The 18,801-nt window shown below is 43.4% G+C and overlaps 1 protein-coding gene across 1 annotated transcript in view; it reads right to left on the bottom strand.

Annotated features, from left to right (window-relative positions):
• Positions 1–9,971: 9,971 nt before the first annotated feature.
• Positions 9,972–18,801, bottom strand: part of DNAJC11 (DnaJ heat shock protein family (Hsp40) member C11) — a 99,325-nt gene continuing 90,495 nt past the window's right edge. Inside the window, exons 14-16 of the mRNA XM_033922204.1 lie at positions 13,959–14,101; positions 11,755–11,884; positions 9,972–10,358 (exon numbers count right to left, since the gene is read on the bottom strand). Coding sequence (XP_033778095.1) covers positions 10,333–10,358; positions 11,755–11,884; positions 13,959–14,101 — 299 coding nt within the window. The 3' untranslated portion in view covers positions 9,972–10,332. The remainder of the gene's footprint in view (positions 10,359–11,754; positions 11,885–13,958; positions 14,102–18,801) is intronic.

Genomic DNA, 18,801 nt, shown 5'->3' with positions numbered 1-18,801 from the left:
GTTAAAGCATCCTTTCCTCAATGAAATTATGGCTGCCCCTGGCCTCGTTTATTAGGAATGGACACTGGGCAGAATGTCTTAAACTGGACTTTATATTTTAATTTGTCCTTCAAGCACCATTGTAATACGAGTTGGAATTTGTACATTTGTTTGGTATTTTATGTGTTCCAGGCACAAATTGGCTTCGAAACTCACATCCCATCCTTTTGAATAGGCTTCTGTAGGTCAGGGATGAGAATGGAGCACAGCCATAAAGTTTGAAAAGGGGTCTGTGACGAAGAAGAAGAGAGGTTACTGGAGTTTTGAACTATGCAAACACGTTGGTGATTAATGGAAAATAAATGGGATGTTTTAGTAGCAGGTTTTATTTGAAATAGGAAGAAAACATTCAGAATCCCTCTAGATGTGATATCTGAACCTTTTGAAAAAGCCCTTGCTAAAGAAAATCCTGTTTCCTAATCATATGGGCAATTAATTAACAGTCTAACCTATATTTTAATACATTAAGAAAGTATTTTATTACTGTGGTGTCACAATGGGAAGCAATGAGCACCAAGTCTGGGGGACACTCGATGAAGTTACAGGGAAATAATTTTAAAACCAATTGGAGGAAATTTTTTTTCACTCGGAGAATAGTTAAGCTCTGAAACGCGTTGCCAGAGGTTGTGGTAAGAGCGGATAGCGTTAGCTGGTTTTAAGAAAGGTTTGGACAAGTTCCTGGAGGAAAAGTCCATAGTCTGTTATTAAGAAAGACATGGGGGAAGCCACTGCTTTCCCTGGATCGGTAGCATGGAATGTTGCTACTGTTTGGGGTTCCGGAATCTTTTGTTACTCTCTGGGATTCCGGAATCTTGCTATTCTTTAGGATTCTGAATAGAATGGAATGTTGCTATTCTTTGGGGTTCCGGAATCTTTTGTTACTCTTTGGGATTCTAGAACTTTGCTATTCTTTAGAATTCTGAATGGAATGTTGCTACTTTATAGGGTTCTAGAATGTTGCTACTCTTTGGGAGATTCTTGAATGTTTCTACTTTTTGGTTTTGGCCAGATACTAGTGACCTGGATTGACCACCATGAGAATGGGCTACTGTGCTTGATGGACCATTGGTCTGACCAAGTAGGGATATTCTTATGTTCTTATCATAACCCTGCTTTGGCATGCCAAATGTGAGGCATGATCACTTATGCCAAGGCAGTGGCTGCTGTAAATGGGCATGGCCACGTGTCATCTGTGGCATGCTACTGATAGTATTCTATAAACTATGCATGTCACTTGGTACCACACTCTTCCTGTGTGTAAACCCCCTCCCCCCTCCCTTTATAGAATAGTGAGTATCTGCTAGTTAGGGTGGCCCTCATGTGCCTATTTCTAGAATTGTCAAAAATGGGCTTTAAAGTTTCTTAAGAACTAAGTTACATGATGTTAAGATGGTTAGAGCTGGCTCTCCAAGCTGTAAGGTGATGGGAGGTAATTGGGGAGGTGAGGGAATAGGGGGGGAGGGACTCAAGTACCCTAGTATGACACCCCAGAGGTTTAATGGGACCCCCATGGGCCCCAAGCTCAGTCCAAACAATAAAAGGCCTGAAAAAGCCCCTGCATATCCTCTCCAAACGTTCCTAAGGAAAAGCCTACTGAAGACTGATTCTATGAGGGACAGCAGAGTCCACTTCTCTGCCAGCAGTTGGACACTGAGAACATACTGAATTCCAACATTACAAGTGGGCTGTGCAGTACAAGCGTAAACCCATCCATCTGTGCCATAAGAACAGCCTTACTGGGTCAGCCCAATGGCTCATCAAGCCCAGTAGCCTGTTCTCACAGTGGTCAGTCCAGGTCACTAGTACCTGGCCAAACCCAAAGAGTAGCAACATCCCATGCTACCGATCCAGGGCAAGCAGTGGTTTCCACCATGTCTTTCTCAATAACAGACTATGGACTTTTCCTCCATGAAATTGTCCAAACCTTTCTTAAAACCAGCTGCACTATCCGCTCTTACCACAACCTCTGGTAATGTGTTCCAGAGCTTAACTATTCTCTGAGTGAAAAAAAATTTCCTCCTATTGGTTTTAAAAGTATTTCCCTATAACTTCATAGAGTGTCCTCTAGTCTTTGTAATTTTTGACTGAGTGAAAAATCGATCCACTTGTACCCGTTCTATTCCACTCAGGATTTTGTAGACTTCAATCGTATCTCCCCTCAGCCGTCTCTTTTCCAAGCTGAAGAGCCCTAACCTTTTTAGTCTTTCCTCATACGAGAAGAGTTCCATCCCCTTTATCATCTTGGTCGCTCTTCTTTGAACCTTTTCTAATGCCACTATATCTTTCTTGGGATGAGACCAGAATTGAATGCAATATTCCAGATGAGGTTGCACCATGGAGCTGGTCTGGAGGGATACTGAAGAACTGTTATTGGCTGTTATACATACCCCAACTAGATGGGCCATTTGGCCTTTATCTGCTGTCATGTTTCTCTGTTTCTAGTTCTGAGGGTTTTGGATTTCTGCCAGCTACTTGTGACTAGGATTGGCCACCATTGGAAACATGATACCGGGCTAGATGGACCATTGCTCTGCTCCAGTACGCTTTTCAGCCCTGATGATAGATTTTTAGAATAGCTATCTTTTAGTCTAGTTCAGGGGTGTCAGGCCAGCAGGGTAATTAGATTTGGCCCATGAGAAAATGCTCTTTCTGTTCCTTCCTTACCTCCGTCCCATTTTCCACCATTTCTCTCCCAGTCTCGCCTTCAAAGCAGCCTGCAGAGGATTGCTGGTCAGCTGTAGCGATCCTAGCAGGCTGCTGTCGACCTCTGCAGCACGTTCTCTCTGCCGCGGTCCCATACATCAGAGGAGGGGCAGGACTGTGAAAGAGGGAACATGCTGCGGAGGTCTACAGCACCCTGCTAGGATCTCTACAGCACTAGCGATCCTAGCAGGCTGCTTTGAAGGTGAGACCAGGAAGCTGGAGGATGCTAGAAAGAAGGGGGAAAACATGTAGACCTTCGGGGGGGGGGGGGCCCTGGTGTAGAAGTACATGGAGGGAGGGAAGGAGGGTTTCAAACAGACGTGCAAATGCCAGACTGAGGGGGGGGGGAGAATAAATAATGGGTCTAAAAACAGAGGAGAGGGAGAGAGATGGTGGACAATGGGATGGAGGGAGGGAAGGAACAGAAAGGGAGAGAAGTTGGACACAGGATGGTGTGCAGGGGGGATAGAGATACTGGATAGGAGGGTAGTTGGGAAGAGAAAGGGAGAGATGGTGGACCCTGAGGTGGTGGGGAAGGAGGGAGAGATGCTGGATAAGAGGGTAGTTGAGAAAATGAGAGATGGTGGATCTGGGGATGGTAGGGTCCATCACTGCAGCTGCGGGGATGGAGATGAAAAAAAGGAAAGATGCCAGACCAGAGGAGGGAAGGGGAGGACAGAAATGGAAGATGGATGGCTAGCACGGAGAAAGAAGGAAACAACAAATGGCAGGAGACCTTGGCAAGCGAAGACAACCAGAGCTTGGGACCAACATGATTTGAATAATGACCAAACAAAAGGCAGAAAAATAATTTTATTTTCTGTTTTGTGATTACAATATGTCAGATTTGAAATGTGTATCCTGCCAGAGCTGGTGTTAGACAGCAAGCGTGAACTAAGACCTAAAAGAGAGAGGAAAAGTCTTTTTTATTTATTATGTTTACATCACAGCCAGCGTGGGGTTGGAGAGATTGTAACCCTAGACTTTACTAAGATTAAGGGGTGCTTTTATTAAGGTGCGCATTTAGCACGCACTAAATCGGTTAATGCACCTTAATAAAAGGTCCCCTAAATATCTTAATACAAAATTTGGCCCGTGACTTAGCCCGTTTTAGATTTCTGCCCCTTATGTGATTGAGTTTGACACCCCTGGTCTAGTTGCTAGTGTCCACATTTATGAATAGGACATGGCACCACTGTTGTCGCTGTAGGACTTCTTGTGATTTCACAATGTTCTTGTTTCATGGTGAAGAAAATGTAAATCTAGGTGTACTATATCGAAGTGAGCACACGCCTCGAAATATTACTTTGCTGCCTTTGCTCTGTACTTGGAAAACTTTCCTGGTACGTGGTTTTCAGGCAAGATGGCCGTTATTTAATTGCACTTCCTTGTGATCACATTCCTATGCTTAAGTTTCCTTTTTGTATTATTTTGTAAAGAAAAGGACAACTAAATACTCCTGAGAAAATACTGCTCCATGAAACCCATGTTTCGAAAAAAAAAAAAAAAACTGAGCTGAATGTTGTTAAGGTGCAATTCTTTGATTTTTTTTTTTTTAACCTATTTCTAAGAAATTTGATAATAAAAGAAAATAAACTAAACTCTGAGTTAAGTGATTTTAAGACACAAGCCCATTTATATTTTTAAGAGCAAACTCTCTTGTTTTATGTCTCCACATGGGATGAAATGTGGGAAAAAAACCATGACCTTCTCATTCAACCACTAGACTTGAGTTGTTGAATATTTTATCAATCACCAAAGGGGAAAGACTATGTTTTTGTGGCCCAGACCTAAAAATTAGTACTGTGTAGGGGCTGCAGCCTTCTAGTATGCCTCAAAGTAGGTGGAATACATGCAGTAACTTACAAAACATGTATTAAATACATGGCACGTAACTGTGTACCATGAAGAAATTGTTGCTATTAAAAAAAAAAAAAAGCAGCATCCAAGGGATGTTTAATTTTATCTGAGTATAAAAGAAAGTAGCAAGCATGTCTCAAGGTTACTCATGCCCAGCTGCAGCTCAGTGCTAGTCTAACATTCCAAGAGACAGGATGTCATGTGAATCAAGTAAGAAACTGCTAGATTTGGAGCACTATTCAGTGATAAAATTTCTCACAAAAGGGAAAAAGCCAAAGATCCATAAAAGCATGACTGCAGTTTATGGCGAGTCTGTGCCATCCTACAACATAAATTTTGGAGCAAGCAGTTTAAGTGGGGTAGAGAGTCCACTGAAGATGACCTCCCCCCACACTGGACAGCCTGTGGAAGCAACTTCCACAGAAATGTGCAAGAAAGTCAAGGATTTAATTTTGTCAGACAAATTAAGGTTTTTACTGAATAGCTGAAGAAATGGGCATCTCGGCAGGTACAGTTTGGAAAATAATTCATGAAAAGTTGGGCATGTGCAAGGTGGGTTCCAAGACACCATGTCCCAAGGCTATGAGGCTCCAGTGCTGTCAGGAGAACTTGGGAGATGCTCTGTGAAGACCAAGTGAATTTTTGTCATCATTCGGTGACTGGAGATGAGACTTGGTTCTATCACAGAGATCCTGAGTCCAAAATGGAGCCAATGAGTGGGCGCACAAGTCATCCCCCACCCCAAAGAGTTCAAGACAGAAAAATCTGCAGGCAAAGTCACAGCAACCGTCTTCTGGGACGATGAAGGACTTTGGCTTCTGGAGTTCATTCTACAGCAGACTACCATAACCGGGGAGAGTTTTGCCAGCACAATGGTCGTTTTGTGGGAGTCGATCAAGGAGAAAAGATGAGGAAAACTTGCAGCAGACATGTTGCTTTTTCACAATGTACCCGTGCGCATATCACAACAATCATAGGCTGCCATCCGAGAATGTGGGCTTCTGCAGCTGAACCATCCACCCTACAGTCCTGACCGGGCTCCACTGGACAATGCACACTCGCCATCCTGATTGCTCGTACAGAAATAAAGTTTCTGTACTCATTACATCTATAACCGTAGAAAGGACTTATGTGAGCCCAAGAGTTTTAATACTGCACCAGTAAGATGTAAAATAATTTCCTGAGATTCCAGGTTTCTCCAGGACCAATACTGTGTGCAGAAGAATTTTATTTTAATTTTTTTGTATAGACTGTAAACTGGATAGGAAAGTCTACAAAAGCTAGCATGAAAGGTTTTAAACATTTGTAACAATTCTCTTCGTTTAGGGGTGGGGAACGAGGGCTGCAATCCAGTCGGGTTTTCAGGATTTCCCCAATGAAAATGCACGAGATCTATTTGCATACAATGGAGGCAGTGCATGCAAATAGATCTCATGCATATTCATTAGGGAAATCCTGAAAACCCAACTGGATTGCAGCCCTCGTTCACCACCCGCCTTAGTTGACCAAAAGCAGACAATGAAGAACAGAAGTGATGCATGCAAAAATCGAGGTTTTCCAAAGATTTTATTGTAACCACATGCTGTTTCTTGTACATGTGTTTCATTTTGATACAAAGATAAAGGAGAGGATCATATGATTAACTGGATAGGAAGATTTGTCTGGAGCAAGAGCATCACAGGAGTCTGTCAGCACTGCTGGTATGCATTCAAACCATGGGAGTGAGAGGTGGCTCACCACACCACACGCTGGATGCTAGCAGCTTGGGAAAATGCTACTGGTTTCTTTTTAGCACATAAGAGACTACCCCTACCCCAACTTACTTCCTGGTCCTCAAATCTACAAATGGGTCGGATCAATGTATAAAATTCTCACAGAATTGTCGTAAATGGTAGACACGGGTAGCCTACTTATTTAAGGTTACCTAAGTAACAAGGTTGGACTGGCTCCTTCTGTCTTAAAGTACACTTTCCCCTCCGTATTCGCGGTTTCCGTATCTACGGATTCGATTATTCGCGGTTTTAAAACAAAAAAATGCTTTTTCATTTTTCGGGCTATTTTAAACCCTGTAAGTTGTAGTCTCGAGAAACGACGAGAACTCAAGGCAGCCATTTCCTGTGAGCGATCTGCACGGGGCAGGAGTGTGGGAAGATCGCTCCTGCCCCGAAAACCTGCTAGACCACCAGGTAAGGCTTAAGGGGGGGGGGGAGGGGCTTACAGGGCTTAAAATAGCTGGGGGGAAGCGGGGGTTACGGGCAGAACCGGCCCGAATATTATTTGCGGTTTTTTAATGTTCGCGGGCTGGCTCTGCCCCTAACCACCGCGAATACGGAGGGGGAAGTGTACGTATCAATAGCCAGCTGTTAAAACATACAGTATGTTTTCTTCTTAAGCTTAACACACACTCTCTCCTCCCATTGCGGACAGACAGACAGTAAGGGCGATCTCTCCCCTCCAATAAAGGAAACATGTTAAAATATCTGAGGAGGAATATGTGGCAGATACATCATGAATTATTAGTTTACATAAGCCTTAGCTGGGGATGAAAATAATTCCACAATGTTATATCTATCAGGACTTCCGCAGTCTGAGATGCTAAGTTATCAAGGAAAATGTGTGTGTGATGGTTGGCTCCAAGAAGGTTCAGGCTTCTAAACCTGTTACACTTATCCGTCCCGTGCACGGCTGTTTGTGACAAGATTCAAACAAATACACAAGACTGTGCTTTTTTTGTATTGACAGATAAGGGCCTCTGCCATCAGCCCGAAGATTATAAAGTCGTTTATAGGCACTTTGGACTTTCAAGTTATTTTCTTCATCAGGAATATTAGAACACACATGCTTGTGTATTTTCTTTTTAAAGTCTGTATTCTTAGCATTTATGATCTTCTCGTGCCAACAGACACGTTACAGGATCAAAGCAATACAAAACAGGTTTCTTCTCTGCAAAAGATACATGTTTGCTCTTGTTATTGAAAAGTATTCTTCGCACAGTATACCAGCCTGTGAATAAATATCAGGAAAGAAACTTGTGTGTATTTAAAAAAAATGATATTAAAAGAAAAGATGGGAGTGGGTGCAAGAGGTCAGCTTGAGTGGCATTTCGAAAACTATTAAAGACATCTCTTTTTGTAAAATTCTTAGGAAAGTAAGGAAGATGATATTTCTCTTGTATTTCACTGTGATGTATAGTCTCTTGATGACGTAAAACGCATCGATCTGGAAGGTATTGCAGTCTAGAAATGTAATTGATTCTTGGGTACAGGGTGGGGTGGTGCCAGTGAGTATATAATGGTGACAACCTACTTGCTGGATTCAGGGCCCATGACAGCAGCATTGTGATAGGAACTCTGGGGGGTGGCCCCGGGCAGGATACAATACATGAGGCCCCCTCCACTTTCAACTATATACAAAAGATGGCTCCCAGGGCCAGATTCTATCTCCCGTTCTGATTAAGCTGGAAGCCTAGAGGAGCAGGACGAAGCCATCAGACCGAAATATACCCCCTGAATCCCCTGCGGTGTGTGTCAGACAAGACAAGCAGAATAATTAATTTTACCACCACTAATTTTAGATTTAGTTGGCCAGATCTCTTGCTATTTTCTCCTACATGTTAGAAATGCTTTGGATCGGATTTGGTCAAGATTGCCTATGTTGCCACATACCCCCACTCAGGGTTCCACCAGTTGTCCAAATGGAAGTGTCAAATGGGGTAAATGGAAGTTATGCACATAACTATTCTATAAAGTAGCATCTAAGTGCTTTACCACTAACTACAAGGGTTCATGCTATGGACAGGTCACATACATATGAAACTTACAAAATACTGAAATAGAGAATGACACGGGGAAAAAAATTTATTACCGTTCCCGCCCTGTCCCGTCCCCGCGAGCTCAGTCCCCATCCCCGTGAGCTTGGTCCCCGTTCCCGCCCTGCAAACTGCATCCACACAAGCCTCGAATAGTTATGATTTTATACTGAACTTATTTTATTAAAGTAAAAAAAGAGACAATATTCTGTACAATTGTCATTTTATAAACACAAATAATACAGAGCAATATCAACAAAACCCCTGTCTCCCCTCCCTTTCACAAATATCCCCTCCATTATAGTGAAAACTGAACAAACCGAATTACTATAGAATTCTACATAGAAAAATCAAGCTAACAGAGTACTTAAGTTACACATGGCAGGAACAGTGTTAGGGGAGAGCAACTAAGACAATTGCCCCCTGGTCAGAGAGAGAGCCCTAAGCCAGCTGGAAGTTAAAGAAGCACAGCTGGGCTTTGCGGTCCCCAGTTATGTCTCTAGCAGGATACATATTTCAAATCTGAAATATTCTAATCACAAAATATAAAATAAATTAATTTTTTTCTACCTTTTGTCGTCTGGTAATTTTATTCTTCAAATCACATTGGTCTCAGGTTTTGGGTTCCTTCTGTCTTCATCGTGGCATGGCTGGTTCCTGAAGGTAAAATAGGTGCAAGAAAAGATGCCAAGTCTGACACGGGCGTAATTTTTTTTACCACAGGAGCAAGACTTTTCATCACTCCCACGGGGCGGTAAAAGGTCTTGTCCCCATTCCTGCGGTAAACCAGTTGCAAATTTCTCCACTCCTGTGGATTTGCTGCAGTGACCACACGGTTTACCGCGGAAAACGGTCCCCGTGTCATTCTCTATATACTGAAATACAAATAATATTCACACCTGCCTTTTACTTGTTGGCTCTATTCTATAATGGAATTTGGGCATCCAGATACCTTTAGCACACAGATTTTGGGGTCTTTATAGAATTGTCCCTTAATTGGACATTCCCAACTTTCCCAAACTCAGGCTGCAGGGGAAAATTGCAAGAGAGCTACCAAAGGTTTTACCTAAAGAAAAGAGGTTAGGTGCTGCTACCCATCAAGGGCACAGTAATATTATTTGGAATACCTTAAGCTAAAGTGGAGTTACTCACCAGATAACAGCAAAAAGAACAAAATTTGGTCACTAGGCAGAGGAGGGCAGAGTGCACAACAGACTTTGCCCTCAAATTATGCTCTTGGCTACAGCTCCTTGCTGTTAGTTTTATCCTTTGAACAAAGGTGCTATAACACTTTTATTACGCCTTGGCTTCCTTTTCCTTTTGGTGACACGTTTCACCAAAATGCCACATCTAGAAGCAAAATGTGCATTTTTTTTTTGTTTCTATCCTGCCTCCCCTGAAATTCTCGCAAAAGGCCAGTCTTTTTTCATGTGCATCGTACTTATCTATTAATGCATTTAAAGGTTTCTGATTACGAACAGCACAGAAGCCCTGGTCTCATGGAACTTGCAAACACTTTAAAATTGGATGGTTAGCCTCAGGTATTCAAGATCATAAAAAATGGGGATTCTTGATGATTTTATTTGTTCTACATTATAAAACAGTACACTGCTGCTTTACTAACCACTGCGCCCAAAGCATGGTCTTGGAAGAGCCAGCCCCAGTGGCTGAGTAACCTGTTGTCCAAACTACAAACCTTTTAAACACTCAATTGTAGTCTGGCCATCCAACTGCATATGAAAGCAGCTTTTGTTTAGTCCCTTAACATAATTGATCTGACACCATTTTTCATATATATAATCTATATATTAAAATAAAAACATCTTTTTTAATTTTCCTTTTAATTCATGAAGAATCCAGAGAAGACATCATTGCCAGTCTTTTTGGATGCAAGTTCAAGCTCATATTCCTTTTTGTGAAAATTATCCGTCAATATCGATTTTGTGAGCTGAAAGAGAGAAAGCGAAGAGTTAAAACACTATTGGGTCAATATTCAAAGCAATTTAAAGTGAGCAGGACAGGCTCCTGCCTGCTTAATTCGCATTCAGCAGGCCAGCCGCTGATATTCAGCAGCTCTTAACCAGGCAGTGCCACAGAACACCGGTGCTAACTGGACATTCTAAAAGCAGGAGAGGGGTGTTCCAGACGAGTCAAGGAGGAGCTAGGAGGTCCGCAGGGCAGCCATTCAGCGAGTGGCTCAGCGCCAGGCAGGAGCATAAAAGCTTGCTCATGTCTGGTACACTGGGCTGCGAGAACTCGAGGCAGCCATTCAGGGAGGGGCTCAGCACAGCGTAGGAGCGTGGAAAGCACATTCCTGCCCGGTACACCACCGGACTACCTGGGATTCAAAAAGGTACGCAGGGGGAGGTGGGAGGGAAGTAAAAAATATTGGTAAAGTCAGCCGGGATAGGAGGGATTCCTTCTGTTCCAGCTCACCAGGTCATATGGCAGGCCTGGTGGAAAGGGGGACAGGGTACAGGGCAGGGAAGGGGGCTGGGTGCAGAGCCCGGAAGGGAGGGAGGGGGAACAGGGTGGAAGGCTTGGCAGGGAGGGAAGGGACAGGGTGAAGAGCCTGGTAGGAAGTGAGGGGGGACGAGTGCAGAGCCTGGCAAGGGAGGGGGGGCAGGGAACAGATCCTGGCAGGGAACATGAATATTAACCCCCTCCCCCTGTCTTATATTCGAGTCAATCTTTTTTCCTTCTTTTTGGGGGGGGGGCAAAAGAATACCTTGTCTTATACTCATATCAACTTATATTCGAGTATGTACAGTATTCATTTCTGTTCTGTTCTATTCTGCCTTTAAAAATATTTGATCTATTTCCAATTAGATGTTGCTTTTACAGGATTACAAAGCTAACTGGTGTCTTACATCACTGATTATTTTAATATTTCATCTCAAGCTGTGGAAAAGATCTGGGCTGGGTATAAATCAGAATAAAATCTAAGTGTTTTACCTCACAGGGCAATTGGTGGATATAGAAAAAGGAAACCGTATGTACGGTAGACGTATTCAGTCGGATTACATCTCCCCATGGATCAAATCAGTTCTCTTTGACCCCAAGAATCAAATGGTTTCTGGCTCAGGTACAAGCTAAGGGTCTGCCGCTAAATCTACGTTTATCAAGTGTTCATGCACTTTTAATAAAGCTGTGGAGATGAAGCCTCAACTTCTGACCCTATTGTTGCAAAATCCATCAATATCAGGATGAATTTTGGTTCCACTCCATTTCCGCCAAGACTATAAACCACAGGATCAGAGAAGGGACTTGTAGGCCAGTCTCATATCGGACCGGTAGTAGTTAAGAACGGGAGGAATGTAAAAATGAGGCCATTTGGTGCTTACATTGCTTTGGTATCCTAAGTGGCTCGTTATCTGCTGACATCACTTGGTGGAGGACTCCTCGGAACTGGTACAACACTTTCAAACTTTTATCTTCACCCACACAAGGGTCGTAGAACCCAGGCAGACCAACCTAGCAGCAGGAAACAAGAGTTGAGGCATAGCACCTTTGAAAAGCGAACATCTACTGCCGCAAGACCTTGATTAATACCTCACACCACCTTTACTCACTCAGGGTTTATGAAATAAGGCAGTTCTTAGAGGTTTGGCACATTCTTGCATGCTTAGTAGGCTTAACTATTGCAATTTCATCTTCTGCGGATCTAATCAATAAATTATGAAACATTTCTCCACGGACAAGATAGTACAGTCTGGCCAAAACTGAAATTGCAGCTACAACTCGCCACCCAGTTTTGGCTAAAGCCAAAAAACCCTCAAAAAGTTTGGTTGTGTGAATGTGAAAAAATGAAGGCCCCTGGGAATTGTCAGAGCTTGAAGTCTGTATCAAACACTGAATAAACTAAACAGCAGGGAAGTTCAGGTTCAAATCCTACCGATGCTCCCTGTGATCTTGGGCAAGTCATTTACCCTCTATTACCTCAGCTGCAAATGTACCTACTGCGCTCTGAAGAGACAGGAATTACTACTGAAAATAATACATAAAACAAATAGGGCCAATAAGCAGAGAACATGGATAGGCAAGTCTTTCAAGATCGCAGCACTCACTTACTGGTGAGCTCGTCCTGCAACGAATTTAGGTTTTTGCATGACTTGGAACAGTGTTTCCCAACCTTGTGCCAGGGCACACTGGTGTACTTTGAAACCTAATTGAGTACGTGACGGAACAAAAGTCGCCACTGCCTGATGATTGGGTTCAGACTAGCACCTGGGATTTGAACTCACCACCTCTCGGCAACAAGAGACTCCAGGAGTGGTTCTTAACTGTGGCGGAGCATATGGGTAGTCACACATTCACCTGGATCGGTAGCTTGGAATGCTGCTTCCATTTGGGTTTTTGCCAGGTACTTGTGACTTGGATTAGCTTCCATGAAGATGGGATACTGGGCAAGATGGACCCAGTAAGACTATTCTTATGCTCTCACCTTCTTTGACACAGAAACAGGCAGGATGCAAAACACGGACAGGACGACCTCGCTTTTTGCGCTGTATGCATTGCACACAGCATCTCTTTCTTTGAATCCTTACAGCCTCTGAGGGGGGCTTTCACACCTCCCTTTTCGCATGCCTGTTCTCCACAGGTTAATATGGGCAGCGACAACACTTAGCTTAATGGTGCATCTTCATTCCAGCGTGGGCGCAAACTAATTGCTCCCAAAAAGCCACTCGGGTATAATGCAATCTATGCTTTAGAAAATATATGTGTGTTGCCCAAAACAAAATCTACCATAGAGCACAAATAGGGCAATTTATGAGATGCTCCACCACATAATAACAAGTAACCACAATAGAAACACAGGGTAGAGACAAGTAAATCCTTCACTAAATCATATAAACCTCGGGGGGGGGGGGGGGGGGATAGGGGGACGGACGGACACATCATACAATATTTAAATTGTCAGATCATAGGATCTCTTATAACGCACAGCTATTCCAGATCCCTGTGGCGCAGTGGTTGGATCTACAGCCTCAGCACCCTGGGGTTGTGGGTTCAAACCCCGCGCTGCTCCTTGTGACCCTGGGCAAGTCACTTAGTCCTCCAAAGCCCCAGGTACGTTAGATAGATTGTGAGCCCACCGGGACAGACAGGGGAAATGCTTGAGTACCTGATTGTAAAAACCGCTTAGATAACCTTGATAAGCGGTATATCAAATCCTAATAAACTTGAAACTTGATCAACTGCATCTCATAAATTGCTCAATTTGTGGCTCTAAGTTCTGAACATTGGCATTTAACCAGCCGAATCTGCCCCTTGGAATGCCCGCAGAATAGCTGGTTTAGAATTAGGCACTAGCTGGACATTTTCAGTGGCACTAACAAGTTAAGTGCTGCTGAGAATAACCGGTTAGCCCCAAACAGGTGATTTAACCAGCTAGGGCCATTTTGGGCAGAGTACATCGCTCTGAAGATCATCTCCCTCCATTTTTAATTATTTTAATAAAGCACAATTGAGAAGAAAGCATTCTAAGCCACAGCCAGTCGACAAAATCCATCAATCAAAAATTCTGCGGCTTTGGACGTTTCAGTACCTTCGAAGTTTCAGTAAGGATGAGTTTGGAATCTTTTACTAAACACTGCAGGGGGACGGTAACATCTATGACTTTCACGCGCTCGTTTTTCTGGCTGTTGTCGGTCACAAACTTCCCATACCAGGCATTTACGATGATCAGCCCTGCAAGGCAACAAGCAGCAAATGAGAAAAAAAACGACAACGAAACATCAGTTGAGCTCTTGAGCGAACCGGGCCTATTCTAAGCATCTCCTACTAGAGATCAAGCAGACCCTGTACCTCTATCACTGCTTGGTTCATTTTTATAACATTTTATTGACGGAATCAAATAAATATGCAACAATAAGATACAAAGAGATATATATTATAATTAAATTCACAATAATAATATTTCCATACATATTTTTATCATTCCTCCAAAATATATTTCTATATACCTAATCCATTCCTTTCTATACCCCCCCTTGATCCCTTCCCTTTCCCCCTACCCTTCTCCCCCTTCATTGTTTTTTAAATATTATTATAACATTATAATAAATGAATTAAATAGAAATACAGTTCAAGTAATTTAACACATATTAAAATCAGCCTTCCTATTTCCCCCCACCCTAGAATGAAAGGTGACATGAAATACCAAATACAGTATATAAAAATGCAAAGAACATTTACATAGCTTTAATATAAAGTATTAAGAATCATACTTCTTGCTTTTGAGGATAATTTTTGTATATAAGGGTCCCAAATTTTATACACGACTATGCATAACAACTCTAAAAATAAAATATGATTAAAAATGTTTGCACAGACATGAGTTACTTCTAAAGTTAGAAACATAGAAACATAGAAATAGACGGCAGATAAGGGCCACGGCCCACCAAGTCTGCCCACCCCAATAACCCTCCCCTACCTTTCTCTGTGAATATAACAATAGAAAATAATTTATAATTCTTGCAGCCTTTCTTTTCCCCGATGTAGGTGTTCACCAAAACATGTAGCGTTAAGTCTTTAGGAATGAGATGTTCTACCATTAAAGTTGATTTTACCGTAGTGGTGTTCCCTTCTTCCAGTCTTTGATCCTGTTAACCCTTAGTGCTACCTGCCTCTCACCTTTTTTTCTTTTCAGAAGCAACAGGATCTGCGATGTCTGCCCTTTTAATAAATTCCCGACTCACAACTGCAAAACTAAATGTACTTTCAGGCACTCTGGGAATATATCTTGCAGACTAGTATATTTTAAAAGTAATTTGAGCCATAACCTAACTCACGTGAAATTATTACAATTCTGCCTTACAAAAAAGTACAAATCCTTTTTCATCAGCATTTTGAGTTGGTGAATTGTTAGGGACAAGGTTTAATGTGGCATGCTTGATCTTAAGATGCCTTACAGCGAGGGTGGGCAAGCTTTCTAGCCCCTGGACCCACAATGGTATAGGATGTGAGTCCTGGGGAACAGGAGACAGATGCCTCCTTCTCAGAGATTTAGTGTAGGAATGGGTGGGGGGGGGGAGAGGCATTTCCTCTCTGAAGTTCCATTATGCTATTGTTGCATGCTATAACCCTAACTCTCTCCTTCCCTCTCCTCCTCCTTTGCATTCAGGTTTCCTTCCTTGTTCTTTCACCCAGGGTCCTTTCTTCCCTTAAATCCACCCAGAACATAGAAACATAGAAGATGACGGCAGAAAAGGGCCATGGCCCAACAAGTCTGCCCACTCTAATGACCCACCCCCTAATCCCACATGCTTATCCCATTTTCTCTTAAAATCCAGCACGCTGCTGGCCTCAATTACCTGCAGTGGAAGACTATTCCAATGATCAACCACCCTTTCGGTGAAGAAATACTTCCTGGTGTCACTATGAAATCTCCCACCCCTGAGTTTCGACGGATGTCCTCTTGTCGCCATAGGTCCTTTAAGAAAAAAGATATCCTCTTCTACCTCAATACGGCCCGTGACATATTTGAACGTCTCGATCATGTCTCCCCTTTCTCTACGTTCCTCGAGTGAGTATAGCTGCAACTTACCCAGCCATTCCTCATATGGGAGATCCTTGAGTCCTGACACCATCCTGGTGGCCATTTCTGCATGTACTCAATTCTCCGCACATCTCTTTGATAATGTGGTCTCCAGAATTGTACACAATATTCTAGATGAGGTCTCACCATGGATCTGTACAACGGCATTATAACTTTGGGCTTCCGGCTGACGAAACTTCTTCGGATACTAGCCATCATTTGTCTAGCCTTGGAGGAAGCTTTCTCCACTTGATTGGCAGTCTTCATGTCTTCACTAATGATCACTCCCAAGTCCCGTTCTGCTGCAGTTCTTGCTAAGGTCTCACCATTTAGGGTGTAAGTTCTGCATGGATTTCTGCTGCCAAGGTGCATGACCTTACACTTTTTGGCATTAAAACTTAGTTGCCAAGTTGAGGACCAATGTTCCAGTAAGAGTAGGTTCTGCGTCATACAGTCGGGCACTGTGCTTTTGCCTACTATGTTGCATAGTTTGGTGTCATCAGCGAATAATGTAATTTTCCCTCGAAGCCCCTGAGCCAGGTCCCTTACGAAGATATTAAATAGGATCGGACCCAAGACCGAGCCCTGCGGCACTCCAGTGATCACTTCCGACGTTTCGGAGAGAGTGCCATTCACCACCACTCTCTGAAGTCTACCTTTGAGCCAGTCTTTTACCCATGCAGTTAACGTTTCTCCTAATCCCATCGACCTATGGTGTGGGACATTATCAAAAGCCTTACTGAAGTCCAAGTACACGACATCCAGGGACTCCTCCATATCCAGCTTTTTCGTTACCCAGTCAAAGAAGCCGATCAGATTGGATTGGCAGGACCTTCCCTTTGTAAATCCATGTTGATGGGGATCTCGTAGATTCTCATCGTTCAGGATTGTATCTAATTTGTGTTTGATTAGTGTTTCCATAATTTTACTCACTATCGATGTGAGACTCACCGGTCTTTAATTTGCAGCCTCTGTCCTGCATCCCTTTTTGTGGAGGGGAATTACGTAAGCCCTTTTTGTGGAGGGGAATTACGTTAGCTGTTTTCCAGTCCAATGGGACTCTTCCTGTACTTAGGGAAAGATTGAAGAGCACGGATAATGGTTCCGCAAGGACATCACTCAACTCCCTAAGCACCCTGGGATGTAGTTTGTCTGGTCCCATGGCTTTGTTCACTTTTAGCTTTGAAAGTTCATAGTAGACGCTGCTGGACGTAAACTCAGAATCTCAAAACGGGTCTTCCGAGCTCTCCTCCTGCCTCCCATATGTGCTATTCTTTCCCTGGAGCTATGATATGTAGTGGGTTGGGGACTGAATGTTTTTTCCTGGTATCCATATTGGTTTCTTTCCTTACACAGTGCTGCAGAAGCCATGGCGGAAAGGGGAAGTAGCATGGTTACTGTTGCTGCTACGGCTATTATAATAGGCAGGAGAGAAAGAGCAGTAGCTATCGCTGTTCTGAGGAAGAAGCAGGAGCAAATTCTGTAGCTCAAAAACCGCTGCCAATCAGATGGTTGGGAGGCAGCTTTCTCTCTTTCATTGGCTTTCTCAATATCCTGCAAAGCTTGGGACTACCAACCAATGCCACAAAGCACAATCAGGAAACGGAAGCTAAGGAAGAAGTCTGAGGTCTCCCTACATGACGATAACCAACGGTGGCTCTGGAAGGAAAGCAGGAGCAGAATTAGGTGCCAGCTAGTGGCAGCCATATTAATGAAAGTAGTTTAAAATGTTTTCTTTTTAAAGATGCCTTTAACTGACCATTCGATTTAAGTCCAGCAACTCTTAACCTTCTCCCGCCCTAATGTACTTCCCTTTTATGTACCTTTCCTTGATAAATATTGTAGTTCTCCCCCCTTTCCTATTGTACCTCCATGGTTTTAATAATCAAGCACGTTAAAAACTGTCTGTCTTTTTGTACCCTTGTAAATGTTTTAATTATTATTGCACAACACTTAGTATCTTAGGATAAGCATTTAATCAAATACATGAATAAACTTGGATTTTCTAATGTAAATCGCCTTGAATTGCTTTGCAATGAAGAGTGTGTGTGTTTGTGTTTACTTGTTGTGTGGTGAGACGTTGTGAATGTTTGTAGGGTGAGGTTACCTTAGGGGACTTGGGTGTGGCCCTCTGGGGCCCTACAATTGATGTTTACGCCCAGTCATGAACCGGGGACCTTTCGCACGTCAGGTGAATGCGATAACTACTACACTATGGAAACCTGTTACAGGTCCAAGGCTGATATCAGGAAAGGCCCAAAATGTCTAAATTTTATGACATGACAATGGGCCTGATAACACTGGAAAGAATCAGGGTTCAGCCTCAGAGCACTGGTAGGCTGGTAATAAATTATTTTAAAAAATGCAACAAGGGCTGGACTTGTGACCTTGTGCAAGTTACTTCACCCTGCATAACCTCATGTACAATCTAGACCAGCGGTCTCAAACACACGGCCCGCAGGCCACATGTGGCTCTCCAAGTTTTATTTGTGGTCTGGACTGGATAATTCCTTCCTTTTGGAGCAGCAGCGGGTCTGGCCGGTTCGTTCCGTTCAAAGCCGCGGGTTGGCGGCTCCTTGCGCTATTCGCTCCTGCATCGGAAGCCTCTCTGACATCACAACATCAGAGAGGCTTCAGACGCAGGCGCGGATCTTGCAAGGAGCCACCACCCGCGGCTTTGAATGGAATGAGCCGGCCAGACACGCTGCTGCTACAGTGGCGTACCAAGGGGGGGGGGGGGGGGGCGGTCCGCACAACTGGTCACCCTCCACTGTTCTTCATAGAGTGCAGCTCACGGCTTGTCTAGAGCAGGGGTGCCCAACTGCTTCCCTTCCCTTCTTACCGCCGGCAC

This window comes from Geotrypetes seraphini, chromosome 15 (assembly GCF_902459505.1).
Source record: "Geotrypetes seraphini chromosome 15, aGeoSer1.1, whole genome shotgun sequence".
Classification (NCBI taxonomy): domain Eukaryota; kingdom Metazoa; phylum Chordata; class Amphibia; order Gymnophiona; family Dermophiidae; genus Geotrypetes; species Geotrypetes seraphini.
This window is presented reverse-complemented; position numbering and strand designations above follow the sequence as displayed.